Source organism: Myotis lucifugus, unplaced genomic scaffold, assembly GCF_000147115.1.
Source record: "Myotis lucifugus unplaced genomic scaffold, Myoluc2.0 scaffold_239, whole genome shotgun sequence".
In the NCBI taxonomy this organism is placed as follows: domain Eukaryota; kingdom Metazoa; phylum Chordata; class Mammalia; order Chiroptera; family Vespertilionidae; genus Myotis; species Myotis lucifugus.
In genome coordinates this window covers 685,101-700,588 of record NW_005871287.1, presented here as the reverse complement: position 1 = coordinate 700,588, position 15,488 = coordinate 685,101, and the positions used below count along the sequence as shown (strand labels likewise).

The window sequence follows — 15,488 nt, the reverse complement described above, 5'->3', positions numbered from 1 at the left end:
CGGTGTACCCAGCGAGCTGCCCCAGCTGATACCCGTGTTCCCCGGCGGACCCCGCTGCTGCCACCCGTGGTGGGGGGGTCCATCCCCGTCTCCAGCCCACTGCCCCCCGCCTCCTTTGGCCTCGTCATGGACCCCTCCAAGAAGCTGGCTGCCTCTGTGCTGGATGCCCTCGACCCCCCGGGCTCCGCCTTGGACTCCCTGGACCTGCTGCCCTACTCAGAGACCCGCCTGGACGCCTTGGACAGCTTCGGGTCAACCCGGGGCTCCCTGGACAAGCCCAGCGCCTTCATGGGTGAGGCCTGGTGGCAGGCACGCCTCACCCCCTTGACAGTGTGCAAGGTGCCATCACGGCTCCAGTCTCCGGAGCGGGGAGTTGGGATTACAACTGTTTGCCAAACCCCGGGTCCTGTCACCCTGCAGCTCTCGGCTCAGTGTCGGGCTGGTATCTTGTTCAAAATCGAACAGCAGAGCTGGGATCGGCTAGGACTCCAGACCTGTGGTCTGGTGCTCTCTGTCCAGCCTCCCAGGGACTGGGGTCACTAGGCCGGTGGGTTCAAGGCCATGGGCTCCTTCAGTACCACACAGCCGGGTGCCAGGAACCCAGACAGGCAACCGGCTCACATGGGCCCTTCCAGGCAGGGCTTTCCCCAGACGTGGCCCAGAGAGCTCGTGGCTGAGGGGAACTCACGGGGCTGCAGGAGCCCCGAGGGGCTTCCCGGGGGAGGTGACGGCGCCTCCTGCAAGAGGCATCTGCCAGCAGGGGGAGCAGTTGACACAGGCCCGCATGACGGAGGGAGGTCTCCCAAGGCAGAGGAGTAGGAGGGCGGGCAGGATGGGGGCCTTGAAGACCGAGCTAGTCTCGGAGGACCTGTGGCCGAGCTGCGGCCTGTCTCCTGGGGCCCGAGGGGGTGCGGGGTGTGTGGGGACGTGCTCGGCTGGGATGCTTCCCTGTCCCCCCGGGGGTGGAGTGAGGGGATCAGCATGAATAGGAGAAGGTGTGTAGCTGGGAGGCTTCTCTGGGTTCGAAATATGGAGAAGAATCCTAGGAGGGCCCCCCACCCCCTCCCGGGCGGGGCCGTGACCCCCGTGTCTTCTCCTTGCCCAGAGGACCCCAGCTCACAGGACCATCGTCCCCCCAGTGGCACTCAGAAGCCAGCCCCCTCGGTGAGTGACGTGGTGAGGATGCGTGACCAGGCACCCCATGCCCCCGGGGGTGGATGGCGAGTGGCTGTGGGCTCCGGAGCGGGGTGAGCCCTCTGCCTGGGACAAGGGGCTGCACCCCCGGGAGCAGATGGTCTCTCAGCCCTTCCCAACTGAGCCGCGTGCTGGGAGGGCGAGCAAAGGGCCCGGGGCTGGCAGAAGAGGACACGGAGGCTCAGGGGGCTGAGGAACTTCTCCAGCGTTAGGAACATCCCTGGTTTCGGGGCTCAGCCAGGCTCTGGGGGTGGGCGCGCACCTGACCAGGAGTTAGGCAGCCTGGCCTCCTGCCTCAGCTGGACAGTAGCTGCGTGGCCCCAGGGAAGTGCCTGACCTCCCCTCGTCCTGTGGGGCCTGGGAAGTGGAGGCCGGGCGTGCACAGCCCCGCGGGCCCACTCCTCTTGCTCTGCTTCATGCTGGGCTGGTTCCCAAGGGGAGGCTCTGGGGCGAGATCACGCTACCCCGAGGCTTCTCCAGTCCTATGTTCTGGATTCTTGGATCAGATAAGGAGCGCCCTGGCCGGGAGGGCAGAAGAAGAGGGAGGGTCCTGGGCTACAGTTCTGCCCTTGGATGGGGCGGAAGGGTCATAGAGCCCCCCCCATTCTGGTGCCCAGGCCGGCCCTGGTGGCTCCAGCCCTCACCCAGGGCCCAAGATGCCCAACTTCCTCTTATCACAGCCAGAGCCCTCCATGCCCAACACCGCCTTGCTCATCAAGAACCCCTTGGCTGCCACCCACGAGTTCAAGCAGGCCTGCCAGCTCTGCTACCCCAAAACAGGTAACGTGCACCCTCACCTCTGCCCCTCTGAGATGCTGGGGGTCTCCGGAGCATGGACCCCAGAATGGCAGGTCCTCGTGTGCCAGTCAGAGATGAGGCGGGAACAGGAGCAGACCGGGAGACAGTGTGGGGGCGGGGCTTGCACAAGTGCTGGGGAGGCTGGCGGGCAGGGAGGGCGCTGCCGGTGCATCTCGGCGCCCTGCAGCCCAGAGGCTGGGACCCGGCTGCGGAGTGCAGAGCCCCCTCCACGCTCCCCTGAGTGCCTCCCACGGGGTGACTGCAAACCTTGCCCAGCACCAAGGGGGCAAAGGAGTTTGGGAGAGGACACTAGCTGTGTGGCCCCAGGGGAGTCCCTAGACCCCAAATCCAAGGGGGGCGGTGGAAGTTGTTCAGAGAGGCCCAGGATTGGGAGATAATTTTCAGCTCACCCAGCGTCTCAGGAGTCTAGACTCTCAGGCTCAGGGTTTCATCTGCCAGAAGCCCACAGCCCCGAAGTTCTGGACGATATAGGGTCCCAGGTTAGAAATCTCAGCAGACTACATCCTCCCTCTCAGGGTGTTGGAGCTGGCAGGGCCTTAGGGGTCATCCAGTTACTGTCATCCACCGGCTGCAAGACCTCCCTGGCCCACCCCCCAGTGCCTGTCGCCCCTGCCTGAGTCATCCCACAGCACTCCATGGGCCTGTGGGGACGAGAGCAGATGCCATCTTGGCGGATGGCTGTGCCCATGAGGAAGTTCTTCCTTGGCTGCCTCCCTGCCCCCCACGCCCGCTGCCCCTGCCCCGAGGAAACCGACAGGCCCAGGAGCCGGTGCACACCTGGTGCTGGCAGCCGGATCTCATGGGCCCCACAGGGGCCGTTTCCTGTTGGTCTCTTTAAGGAGATCACCCCACTCCACTGTCCGGGGACAGGGGGCCCTTGGCCAGCAGATTTTAAAGGACCAGGAAGAGAAAGGAGCAGGGGAGGGAGGATGAATCCGGGCGATGCCATTCAGACAGGAAAAGAAGGGGGGGGGTGGAGGTCTGCTCTCTGCTGGGCACTGTCTTCATAATTCATTTAGGGAAACACGGAAACGCTCAGGATCACTAGAGGGCCAGGGGGTGGGGGGTGGGGTGCTGAGAAGGGGCTCTTTGAAGGGCTTCCCCCGACCCAGGCCCCAGAGAGCATATGGCATGGGTGGGGGGTGGCGGAGGCCCAGGTGAAGGAGGCAGGTTTGTAGACAGGGGGCCGATTCCCTCTGCTTGGGCCCGTCAGCCATCAGCCTTGGGTTCTGCTCCCGGAGTCACGTCCCTACATCCCTATGCCCCTGCACCCACAGGCCCCCGGGCAGGCGACTACACCTACCGCGAGGGCCTGGAGCACAAGTGCAAGCGCGACCTCCTGCTCGGCCGGCTCCGGAGCTCCGAGGACCAGACCTGGAAGCGGATCCGGCCCCGGCCCACCAAGACCAGCTTCGTGGGCTCCTACTACCTGTGCAAAGGTGGGTGGCCCGCGACAGGGCGGCTTCGCACGCCAGGCTGCTGCTCTGCTCCTCACAGGAGGCAGGTGGGCCGAGCAGGTGTGGCCCTTCGAGGATGAACCCCACATCCAGAGAGCGGCTCCCACCCGGACCAGCTCTGCAGACGGGCGGGGACATTCGGTGGCCGCGCTCTCGAGTGAGAGGGCCGCACAGTTGGTGGAGAGCTAGCCTGCTACTGCGGCAGGGCCCACGGCTGTGGGAAGGTGCGGAAAGAATCCGTGTACAGCATTGAGGACTGGCACATAGTAAGGCTCGATTAATGTTAGCTTTTATTTATTTTTTTTTGTATTTATATTTTGTTAACCCTCACTCGAGGATATTTTTCCATTGGTCTTTTATAGAGCAGTGGTTCTCAACATTCTGGCCCTTTAAATACAGTTCCTCATGTTGTGACCCAACCATAAAATTATTTTCGTTGCTACTTCGTAACTGTCATGTTGCTACTGTTATGAATCGTCATGTAAATATCTGATATGCAGGATGGTCTTAGGCGACCCCTGTGAAAGGGTCGTTCGACCCCCAAAGGGGTCGCGACCCACAGGTTGAGAACCGCTGTTTTAGAGAGAGTGGGAGAGGGAAAGACAGAAAGAAACATTGATGTGAGAGAAACACATTGATGGGTTGCCTCCTGCACATGCCCTGACCAGGGCCCGGGCTGGGGAGGAGCCTGCAACCAAGGTACGTGCCCTTGATTGGAATCGAGCTCGGGACCCTTTGGTCCACAGGCCAACGCTCTGTCCACTGAGCCAGACCGGCCAGGACAATAAATGTTAGCTTTTAAAACGTATTCTGTTGCCATTGCCCTCATGCCTGGCTCATGTCAACTTGGTTGAAATTTAATAGACAGTTATATACCTTATATGCTTCTACTCCTCACCCAGGCGTCTTGGTGCGTCTACATAGCGATATACGACAGTCACAATATTGTTAAGTGCTTTCTATTGTCACCTTTTTGTACCCACCGTCACGCATCCTCAGACTCTGGGTGGAGCCTGATGATAGCCATGTTTTGCAGATGAAGATGTGACTCCCCACCCCCACCCACCCGGGTGTAGAGCAAAGAGGAGGCCGCCCCTCCCCGGTCCTGGTGGCGGGCAGGGCAGCGCCCACGTGTCGGAGATGAGCCCAGGGCCCGCCGGGGGGGTTGCTGGCACCCCCGGGCCGCAGCGGCGGTCCTGGGGGCGCTGGGGGCCGCCTTCCCGCCTGGCAGAACGTGTGTCCTGTTGCCTCTTTGCAGACATGATTAACAAGCAGGACTGTAAGTACGGGGATAACTGCACCTTCGCCTACCATCAGGAGGAGATCGACGTGTGGACCGAGGAGCGCAAGGGCACCCTCAACCGCGACCTGCTCTTCGACCCGCTGGGGGGCGTCAAGCGCGGCAGCCTCACCATCGCCAAGCTCCTTAAGGAGCACCAGGGCATCTTCACGTTCCTCTGCGAGGTACCTGCCCGCCCGCCCCACCCCCACCCGTCCACAGGCGGTGGCACAGGCAGGGCTGGGGAGGGCTCCCTGGCGCATTCCGCTGGAATGGCAGCCCTGGAACAGGTGGTGTTGGAGGCCTGACCCTAGAGTCCGTAGGTCCTTGGACTGTTAGAAAGTTAGGCTCAGAGGCTCGGTCACGCTAGAGCCCCGATCCTGCCCAGCCCCTCACCGAGGACAGGCGGACACTGAGGCAGAAGAGAAATGATCACACCTGCTCTTCCCTCCGGCCGTCTTGGGCCAAGCTGGGGCCAGGTGCTTTAGGTGCTCGTTCCACCCCCTCACCGCCTTGTCCGGTGGTGCTGACTTCAATGCCCGCTGCACCTCCCTGTCTACTTCTCTGCGTGTGTGCAGCCTGTATCCTCTCCCGGGAGCATCCTCAGACCCTCAGGCCCAGCTGCGATTCAGCCGGCCCCACCGGCTGCCGTTCATTCCCTCCCCTGAGCTGCCACAGAAGGCCCCCTGCGCCCTGCCTCCCCACCAGCCACAGCCTGTGAGGGTCCAGATCTGCGGAGGGGGAGCTCTGGTCCCGGATGCTGGCAGGGTTTGGTGCAGCTCAGCCCCACCCCGTCCATCACACAGCCAGCCCTCCCTCCGACTCGGAGCAGGCAGGCAGCCGCGGAGAGCAGGCCGCCTGGGGTCAGCTCCCCGTCGGACGCTGCATGTACTTTACAGAGCACTGCGGTTCGGTTCTATCCTTTCTGAGCTTCACAGGGAACCTGTGGGACAGCCCCTGTGTGGTTATCCCCACTTTACAGTTAAGGAAACTGAGGCTGAGGCACGGAGTAACCCTTGCCCTCGGCCTGGCATGGTGAATCCCCACGCAATGCAGGGTGGGGTCAGAGAGCCCGGGCCAGGGTACCTGTGAGCAAGAGCCAGAGAGGCAGGGACCGCAGACCCTGGCCCTCCCTTCCCCGACTCAGGCACTCAGAACAGGGCTTTCGGGGACCCGTCTGTCCACCCCCCACCCTGGGTGGTCATGCGGGTTCCAGCCCAGGCCCTCCCCGGGCAGATCTGCTTTGACAGTAAACCCCGGATCATCAGCAAAGGCACGAAGGACTCTCCCTCCGTCTGCTCCAACCTGGCTGCCAAGCACAGCTTTTATAACAACAAGTGAGTGTCACCCACAGCCCAGCCCGGGGAGGGGGGCACATGGAGAGGCTCCCTGGGGTGGCTCAGATGCCTGGGGAGCAGCTGAGTCAGAGGGTGGACGGAGGGCATCAAGGCGAGGGGCAGAATTTGGGACTCAGAGCCGGCACCCACCTGGAAGGGACAGACAGACCCCCTTGATGGAGCAGCTCTATTCCAAGCCTCCTTTTGGGTATCACTTACCCCCTAGTCCTGTGAGGGCAGAGATGCCATCTGTGTTGAACGGATGAGAAAGTGGGAGGCCGCGCCTCTGACTCCTGTCTGGTGCCCCCACTCTCCTGACATCAGCGACGGCAGAGTGGGAGGGGCTGGGTGAGCCAGGCGCCCACGTTCGCTCCCTCTGACCCCCTTGGCTCTGCCCCTTCGGGGACGGTGGAGCCAAGGCCCTGGAGTCCCAGCTGGTCAGGGAGCGGCCTGTCCTGTGTCCTTTGGCCGCCCTGACCCTTGGGTCCTCATCGTACAGTCGGTGATTCCGAGTCTCCTAAGGTTGCTGGGAGGGTGATTAACGTCGCTGGCCCGAAGGAGCTGCCTTAGTATTCCTCTGGGGGCAGGACCAGTTCTGGAGCATCGGGCTGGGAGCCCGAGGGAAGTGCCCCTTCTCCACCCGTGGGCACTCCCTTCTCCCAGCCCCGTAGCAGGTGGTAGCTGTGGTCCTGCTCCTGCTGGCAGCTCTGCCCTTGAGCTTGCCCCAGACTGAGGGGTGCGGGGCCCACAGCTGGACTCTAACCAGAGCTGCCGGAGTGTGGGACCCCCTCCCCCCTCCCCTGCCGCCTCCTGTGCCATCGCTTGTAGATGCGGTCAGCAGGCAGGAGGCACCCAGGGAGGAGCCCCTCCCTCAGGCCCAGCAGGAAGGGGCTGCAGCCTGCATTTCCCCACCCGCCCCCAGGTGCCTGGTGCACATCGTCCGCTCCACCTCCCTCAAGTACTCCAAGATCCGCCAGTTCCAGGAGCACTTCCAGTTCGACGTGTGCCGCCACGAGGTGCGCTACGGCTGCCTGCGGGAGGACAGCTGCCACTTCGCCCACAGCTTCATCGAGCTCAAAGTCTGGCTGCTGCAGCAGTACTCAGGTGGGGCTGGGCGGGGCCGGCTCCTGCGAGGGGGGTGGGCAGGTGGAGAGAGGGGGGCGCCTCCTGGGGGGCTCCCTGGGGAGTGGGGAGCCGGTGCTTCCTAAACATCACAGAGGCTCTGCTCCCAGGCAGCGGCCGGCTCCGAGGATCCAGGTTTGTCCCTCTCCGGGCACTGCCAGGGGGGCGGGCGGAGGCAGGTGGAGGCAGGTGGCACCAGCACCTCTCGGATCGCTGCCTCTCCTGGCTGAGCTCCTTCAAGGACACCATGTCCGCTCTCGCCCTCCCCAGGCATGACCCACGAAGACATCGTCCAGGAATCCAAGAAATACTGGCAGCAGATGGAGGCCCACGCGGGGAAGGCCAGCAGCAGCTTGGTAAGGCCCTGGCCTTGGGATGCACATCATTTCAGATTTACTAGAAAATTCTAAGAATCGTACATAGAATATGTATACCCTTTTCTGGATTCCCAGATGTTAACATTTTACCACATCCCACGCTTTGTCCCGTGTGTGTGTGTGTGTGTGTGTGTGTGTGTACCTACACATATACATTTATAAACAGAAGGCACACACTTTTTTTTCTGAACTATTTGAGAATAAGTTGCAGACGTGATGCCCCATTTCCCCTAAATACGTCAGCGTGTGTTTTCTAAAAACACAGGCGCTCTCTTCCATAATAACCGCAGGACAGCTACCAGCACCACAGTTAACATCGGCGCACCTGTGCAGAGCCTGGCGTGCTGCGTTCAGGGTTTGCGAGTCATTCCCAAATCCCGAGTCCCACGCGGCATTCCCACTGTGTCTCTTTAGGGTCCTTTAACCCAGAGCAACCCCTCAGTCTCTCTGTCTTTCATGACCTTGACATTTGTGAAGAGCCGGTTGCTTTGTAAAAGGCCCGTCCGCCCGGGATTGTCCGATGGTTCCTCAAACCCCAGGGTGATGTTATGTTCTTCTCGGGTCACTCGGCGGGAGGCATGTCGTCTGACTTGTCCTCTTACTGGTGATGACTTGACATAAGGTGCCTCACTGTGCAGGTTTCTCTGCTGTGAGGTTGTACTTTCCCCCTTTGTCGGTAATAACTGTCTTCCGGGAGGTACTTGAAACCATGTCAATATCCTGGTGCCCCTCACACTTTCACCCCCTGATTGTATCGCCTCCCCTCCCTCTGGATCCTCACCCGGGTCCTGAAGATGGCACTGCGGCATCACGGCTTCTGCAGACGCGGGCACGGGGGCGCAGGGCATTCTCGGACCTGCCCAGGGGCACACTTCGTGGAGTAAATCCCAGCTTCTCTGACGTCTGGTCTGGAGCTCGCTCTGCTCCCTCCCACCCTGCACCATGCCCTTCACCCCTGAGGGCTCCTCATCCATAAAATGGGGACCATAGTCCTGCCTGCCATCTCCCAGGGTAGGGTTGAGGCTCACAGGAGCCGATCATGCCGCAGCTCGCCGACTGGCCCTGAGCCATCCCCATCCTCACCCCTGCCCCAGGAGGCAGGGATCCTTGTAACTTAGGTGACAGCGGGGAGAGAAGGGGTGGCCTCAGGGCACAGGAGATGGTGACTGTGATATGATGCCCCTGTGCCATCCACACAGGAGGGACGACCCCCTCACTCTGCCAGGCCCACCTGAGGCCAGCCTGGGTGTGGCAGGGAGCCAGGGAGCAGGGCAGGCTGGTTGGTCAACAGAGCTGCCCAGCCCCCTCGGGCCTTCCCTCTCTCTTCTTAGCCCCCTTGTTGCTGGTCCTTTTTCTTTCTCTCCCCAATTCCTGGTTGCTTCCTTCCTCTGTCCCTCTCCCATGGGTTTAGTTTTGCTCCTGACCGGGCACCAGTGAGGGGCTAAGCCTGGACGTGCAGCATCACCTTCTAGAGAGAATACTGTCCTTGCCACCACCTGGCCTTCTGACCCCCTTCATCCCACCCAGGGCGGCTGCCAGGGTCCCCAGGAACAGGGCAGGCCTGGCTGCTCAAGGTACCACGATAGCTTTCCACCCCCTCCTGCTGCCAGACCCCCCCTCCCCACCAAGATGCCTCTCTCGGGCCTGGCTCCGGAACAGGGCTTCTGGCCAGGCCCGGTCATGTGGGCATGGGCGTCTTGTTTGTTTGCCGTCATAGGGTGGGGCCAGTGGCACTGTGGGACCGAGAGCGAGATGCCGGGGTATCTGGCCAGGGCCTGTGGCACAGCTGGGCCATCCGCGAAGAAGCGCGAGCACCTCCCTCTCGCCAGGCCCCTGTCCTCGGGCCGCCTACCTGTGGGTGGGTCAGTGACCTGGCTGAGCCACGAGGGGAATGACCCCCCTCCCCCGAGGCTGCAGCGGGGGGGGGGGGGGGGGGAGCCTCTTTTTAGATAAATGAATGGTATTTCCATTTGAATTTCCCGCCGGAATAAACCCTACCTGCGGATCGAAACCCACCCACACACCTCCGAGGCAGCTAGATCCCAGAAGATGGGCGCCGCGCCCCAAGATAAGGCCTTGTGTAGGCCGGGCCAGTGATAAAGCTGTGGTTTTATGCCATCATCGGGACAACGTGTGTGATCCTGGGGCGGAGCCAGGGCTCAGTCAGCACCAGCAAGGACAGAACCCCTTCCTGCCCCAGGGCAGCCCCTGGGCTGGGCAGTGCCAGGGACAAGTGCACCCGTGGCCGGGGACTCGAACCTGCAGCCTAGAGGAGAGAGTGCTGCCTGGAGGGGTGGCCCCGTATCAGATTCCAGGGAGGCTGGGAGGCTCTAGCTGACGGAGGGACAGCGAGGTTGCAGGGAGGGAGGCTGAGTGGGCATCTTCTCACCGCCTGCCCCACCCTGACCCAGGGATGCTCAAGAGCAGGAGCTCCTGCCTGCAAGGGGAAGGCTGGGGCAGAGGACGGGGCATGAACGCGTGGGATTTAGAGTCCAGGGCTGCCCAGTGGTCGGTCCCACCGCCCATCGCAGGCCCCTCCATCCCCACCCGCTGCAGGGGGCTGTCCACCTCCTGGGCGCTGCTCTCCAGCAGGCCTGGCCCTCGTAACTGGATGAGTCCGTCAACATGGGGTAGCTTGGTACTGTGGGAGCTCAGAGGATGGGCAGCTGCCACTTAGGAGAGCTCTAGGAAGGCTTCCTGAAGGAGGTGCTTGAACTGAGTCTTGAAAGTTTCTAGACCAAACCCATGAAGAACGGAGAAAGGGCATTCCAGGAAGAGGGAACGGCGTGTGCAAAGGCAGGGAGGTATGAGGTCGCATGCTGTGCCCAGAGAAATGCCAGCAGCCCCACAGACCAGGCTGATGTGGACTAGCCAGCTAAGGCGGAGAGCACTGGATCAGGAGTCAGGATTCCCATTCCAGGCCTCGCTCCCACATGGAGCGGCTACGGGCCTGGAGCTGGGGGTCACTTCCTACCAGTAAGTGGTGATGGACCTGCCCATTCTAAGGCTCCGGGCAGTCCTAATGCCCCTGGAGGGGCCTTCCTGCTGGACCTCAGGCCTTAGTCCTGGTGCCTGTGGCTTCACCAGCCCCTCTGCCCACAGGGTGCCCCGCGGACACATGGGCCCAGCACCTTTGACCTGCAGATGAAGTTCGTGTGTGGCCAGTGCTGGAGGAACGGGCAGGTGGTGGAGCCTGACAAAGACCTCAAGTACTGCAGTGCCAAGGCCCGGCACTGGTGAGTGGGCGCGGGGTGGTGGGGCACGGGCACTGGTGAGTGGGCGCGGGCTGGGGGGGGCACGGGCACTGGTGAGTGGGCGCGGGCTGGGCAGGGGCACGGGCACTGGTGAGTGGGCGCGGGGTGGGCGGGGGCACGGGCACTGGTGAGTGGGCGCGGGGTGGGTGGGGGCGTGGGCACTGGTGAGTGGGCGCGGGCTGGGCAGGGGCACGGGCACTGGTGAGTGGGCGCGGGCTGGGCAGGGGCACGGGCACTGGTGAGGAGGCCACACAGCCAGAGGCTCTGCCCTGCCTCCCTGACGGCCCTCGCTCTGCCCTACAGCTGGACCAAGGAGCGGCGGGTCCTTCTGGTGATGTCCAAGGCCAAGAGGAAATGGGTGTCAGTGAGGCCACTGCCGTCCATTCGCAACTTCCCACAGCAATACGACGTGAGCGCTGGTGGGGCAGGGTGGCAGTGGGACCTCAGATGGGTGCGCGGGGCCCCGGGAGGGCTTGCCCTCTGGTGGGGCAGCGATGCCACCTGGCGGTACTCAGCAGGACTCCCCTCGCCTCCCACAGCTCTGCATCCACGCGCAGAACGGCCGCAAGTGCCAGTACGTGGGGAACTGCTCCTTCGCACACAGCCCGGAGGAGAGGGACATGTGGACGTTCATGAAGGAGAACAAGAGTGAGTGGCAGATTGGGAAGGCGGGGCCTGGCCCTGTGACCCTCATGGCCGACACCCCGACTCCTCAGCAGCCTGAGAGCATCTCTGCCAGGGGGCCCTTCTCCAGGTGACCAGGCCACACGCTCTCTGGTCTTCTCTCTGGGGCTGACTGGGCAGCCAGCAATAGGGCCTGAGAGGCCCCAGTTCTCCCGCAGGAGTCGCAGGGCAGAATGGAGGGCGCATCCTCCCCATGCCCTCTGTCCGTCTCCCTCCAGTCCTGGACATGCAGCAGACCTACGACATGTGGCTGAAGAAGCACAACCCAGGGAAGCCGGGGGAAGGCACCCCCATCAGCTCCCGGGAAGGGGAGAAGCAGATCCAGATGCCCACGGACTACGCCGACATCATGGTAAAGCCCACGCGCGCACGGGCAGCGGGGAGGGGCGCGGCCTCCGGGCGGAGGTGTGAGGCGCGGGCACCCACGGTGGCTGTGCCCCCAGATGGGCTACCACTGCTGGCTCTGCGGCAAGAACAGCAACAGCAAGAAGCAGTGGCAGCAGCACATCCAGTCCGAGAAGCACAAGGAGAAGGTCTTCACGTCCGACAGCGATGCCAGCGGCTGGGCCTACCGCTTCCCCATGGGCGAGTTCCGGCTCTGCGACAGGTGCTGGCGGGGACGGGGGCGGGGAGGGCGGAGAGGCCGTGGCCCCGGGAACGGAGGCCGTGGCTAGCTCCGGCTCTTCTGGGCCCGGAGGTGGCACTCAGGGGATGGTGTGTCCAGAAACAGCTGCTCCTGGACATGAGGAGCCTGGCGCCGGGCAGGGCAGGGTTGGAGGGGTGAGGAGGGTGGGCCTGGCCAGACCCTACTTCGCAGCCCTGGGTCCCTGAAAAGGCTGGGCCGTGCCAGCTTGCAGCAGCACCGAAGCTCCCCGGGGTGGAGCTTGTCTTGGGGGAGGCTAAGCGGCTGGCCCAGGTCCGGCAGCCCGAGGTGGACAGGGCACAGGGCGTGGGCAGTGAGCCTCCTGCTGCCAACAGGCTCCAGAAGGGCAAGGCCTGCCCGGACGGGGACAAGTGCCGCTGCGCCCACGGGCAGGAGGAGCTCAACGAGTGGCTGGACCGGCGCGAGGTGCTGAAGCAGAAGCTGGCCAAGGCCCGCAAGGACATGCTTCTGTGTCCGCGGGACGACGACTTTGGCAAATACAACTTCCTGCTGCAAGAGGACGGCACTGCTGGTGCCGCCCCCGAAGCCCCTGCTGCTGCCACGGTCCCCGGGGAGTAGGCAGGTCTGGCTTGTGGGTGAAGTCCTAGGGTCAGGGGTGTGGATGGGAACAGAAGGCCTGGCGGAAGGGCCGGGGCAGCCTGGGGGTGGGGGTGGGGGGCGTCCTCATCAGGCAGCCCCTGGCCCTGGAGGCCCTACCCATCCCATCTGCACCCACTACCCAGTGTGCAAGCCAGGTGCACGTGCTGCGGCCTCCAGGGGTCCCAGGGTCCTCACCCTGCTGGAGCCCTGGGCAGCTCCCTGCCCCCAGCCCCAGTGCCCCTGGTTGGACCCCTCCAGCTTCAGCTACAGCTTTAACTTCTGTCTGCTCCTGAGGGGGGCCTGAAGCTCAGGGCTGGGGAGCCTGGGGTCCCCACTTGAATCTGCAGCAGGAGGGTCCTCTCTACCCACCTTCATTCCACCCCCACCTCCCTGGGGACAGATCAGGACATAACAGAGGGTAGGAGGCCCCAGTTAGCTTTAAAATGCAGCCCCAGAATGGAGCTGGGACACGGTATTGGTCACTTACCCCTCTGGGGCCTCAATTTTCCCTCCGGTTGGAAGAGTGGGAGGGACTGGGGTCTGGCCCTTTAGTGAGGCCGCCAGCCCAGCCCAGCCCCTCTCATTCTTGAACCACTGAATGTAGATTGTAGATCCTCAGAGCCTTTGGTCATGACCCAGCCCAAAGCCCCCATTCTACAGACAGGAAAACTGAGGCCTAAAGGGAAGGAGTGATCTACACAGGGTCTCCATCCCACGGCATGAGGTAGACCTGGGGTGCAAACTGGTCAGGAGACTCAGGGCCCGTCATTAGGTATGTGACCGCCTCTGCATCAGTGTGCAGCTGGGGTCCCAGGCAGCGCCACCCAGGGGCTGGGGAAGGAAGCTCAGGGGTTTGGTCTTGTCAGCACGGAGGAGGGGAAGTCCTCTCCTGAGGATGGCTGTGGGGAGCTTCCAGCAGAGGTCTCTTCCCACACCACTCAGGGACAGGTGGGAGGGGCAGGGAATGAGGTACTGAGGTGAGGGGATGCTGAGAGAAGGGAGACATGCCCCTGGGGCATCATGGGCCATTCTGGGACCAGACACAGCCCCTCTTTTGGGGGGACCCAGCATGGTCCTCTCCCCCTTCTCCCTTAGACCCAGAAGTACAATTATGACTGTCTGTCCTGGCCCCTCCCTGCTCCCTGGCTCTGCCAGCTGCCTAGGACCCCAGCTGACCCCCCAGCCCCTGCTCCCACCCACCAAGCCCCTCTCCTGCCCTCGTGTAGCCTCATGTCTGTGTGCACCCTCTGGTCTCCATCCCACCCCCTGTGTGCAGGCCCCGTCTCCCCTGGTTCCCTAGACATTCCAGAATGCCCCACACCATTGGCACAGAAGTGGGGCTCCCCCAGAAGGAACCAGGGACCAAGGCTGGGGTCGGGGGTGAGACGGAGAGAATAGCGCACCCCTTACTTCTCCTCAAGCAAGGATTGACAGCGTGTGATGATCCGATGACGGGCACCCGGGCTGCAGAGAGGCCTGTTTCTCTCGCCACCACTGCCCACCCTTTCCCCAATAACTGAGGCATGCATCCCTCCCTCCCCCTGCCCCTCCCCCCGCAGGCCAGCACTGCAGAGTGGGTGCTGGTGGCGTGGCTGGAGGGCAGGAGAGACCACACCCAGTGTGGGGGCCGTGGCCATGAATGTCAATGACACTTGTTTTCCCTGGTCCGTGGTGTTGCCGTCTGTTGTCACCAGCCTTGTTTTTAGTGTGTATATATGTCGCCCCCGTGATGCATATATACACAGGTATTAAATATATCGCTCTATATAATATTATATACGTGTGTGGTATCCAACGAATCACTTCTATTGAGGGCTAAAGATAAAGAATTTGGCCAGAAAATGCAGCCACCCTGGTGTAATGTGGAGAGGTGTTCAAGGTCCTCGGGCCATTTCCGGGGATTCCGGGACTAGGGCCAGGGCCCGAGTTGACTGGGCACAGGGGCAGAGGTGGCTTTGCTGGGGCCCAGCTCTGCTGACAGCTTCAGCGCCCCCTCCTGGGAGCGAGCAGGAGTGCGCAGGGACAGCACAGGATTGGTGTTTCTCTCTCCCCCAAGGGAAAAGGCTTAGAGTCCAGATTTTTCTTCAACCCGTTTTCGTCCCAGGGCCTCCGGATCCGGGCCTTCCTGGCCTGGCCGAGCTGGATCCCTCGCAGGAGGCAGGAAGGGGCGGGGAGGGAAGCAGGAGTGCGCTGCTCGGAAGGATGAGGGCGATTATTTCAGTTGTGATCCTGACTGGGAGGCTCGGAGAGGGGAACCAGGGCCTGTGCCCGCCGCCATCAGGCAGGGACAAGAGGTCATGCAGCGTGGTGACCGGGCAGGCGCCCTTGATGGGAGTGTCCCTTTGGGGCGGGACAGCCAGGGATGCTGCATTTCTCAGCGGGGCAGGAATCAATCCAATGGTCCTTTTAAAATGTGTATTAAAATTTTAAGAATACCACACTTTAATATTAAATATTCATAAGGTCTAGTATCTTGATAATAATGTAGATGTTTTAATAACGATTTTTGTCCTTCTTAAAATAAAATGAAAGAAACTCGCTCCTTTCAGCCTTTGTTCTAGAAAATAAACGTGTGCATTTTGACCTCTGTCCCCCAGGTGTCGCTCCTGTTCCTCCCTGCCCGGCACTTGTGCCTTGGGCAGAGCTGGCTGGTGCCGGGCAGGCCTCAGCCAGACATTCCAAGGGGGGTGCAGGGCAGGTCTGTCCCTGTGTAAACAGGGCA

At 62.3% G+C, this 15,488-nt stretch overlaps 1 protein-coding gene across 1 annotated transcript in view; it reads left to right on the top strand.

Moving 5' to 3' along the window:
• Positions 1 to 15,350, top strand: part of ZC3H7B (zinc finger CCCH-type containing 7B) — a 27,062-nt gene extending 11,712 nt beyond the window's left edge. The window contains 15 exon segments of the mRNA XM_023762256.1: positions 6 to 47; positions 50 to 292; positions 1,106 to 1,164; positions 1,875 to 1,974; positions 3,291 to 3,452; positions 4,729 to 4,934; positions 5,986 to 6,086; positions 7,009 to 7,190; positions 7,479 to 7,564; positions 10,688 to 10,821; positions 11,143 to 11,248; positions 11,379 to 11,487; positions 11,742 to 11,875; positions 11,967 to 12,130; positions 12,502 to 15,350. Of these exon segments, the coding sequence (XP_023618024.1) occupies positions 6 to 47; positions 50 to 292; positions 1,106 to 1,164; positions 1,875 to 1,974; positions 3,291 to 3,452; positions 4,729 to 4,934; positions 5,986 to 6,086; positions 7,009 to 7,190; positions 7,479 to 7,564; positions 10,688 to 10,821; positions 11,143 to 11,248; positions 11,379 to 11,487; positions 11,742 to 11,875; positions 11,967 to 12,130; positions 12,502 to 12,745 (2,072 nt within the window). The 3' untranslated portion in view covers positions 12,746 to 15,350.
• The last annotated feature ends 138 nt before the right edge of the window (positions 15,351 to 15,488 follow it).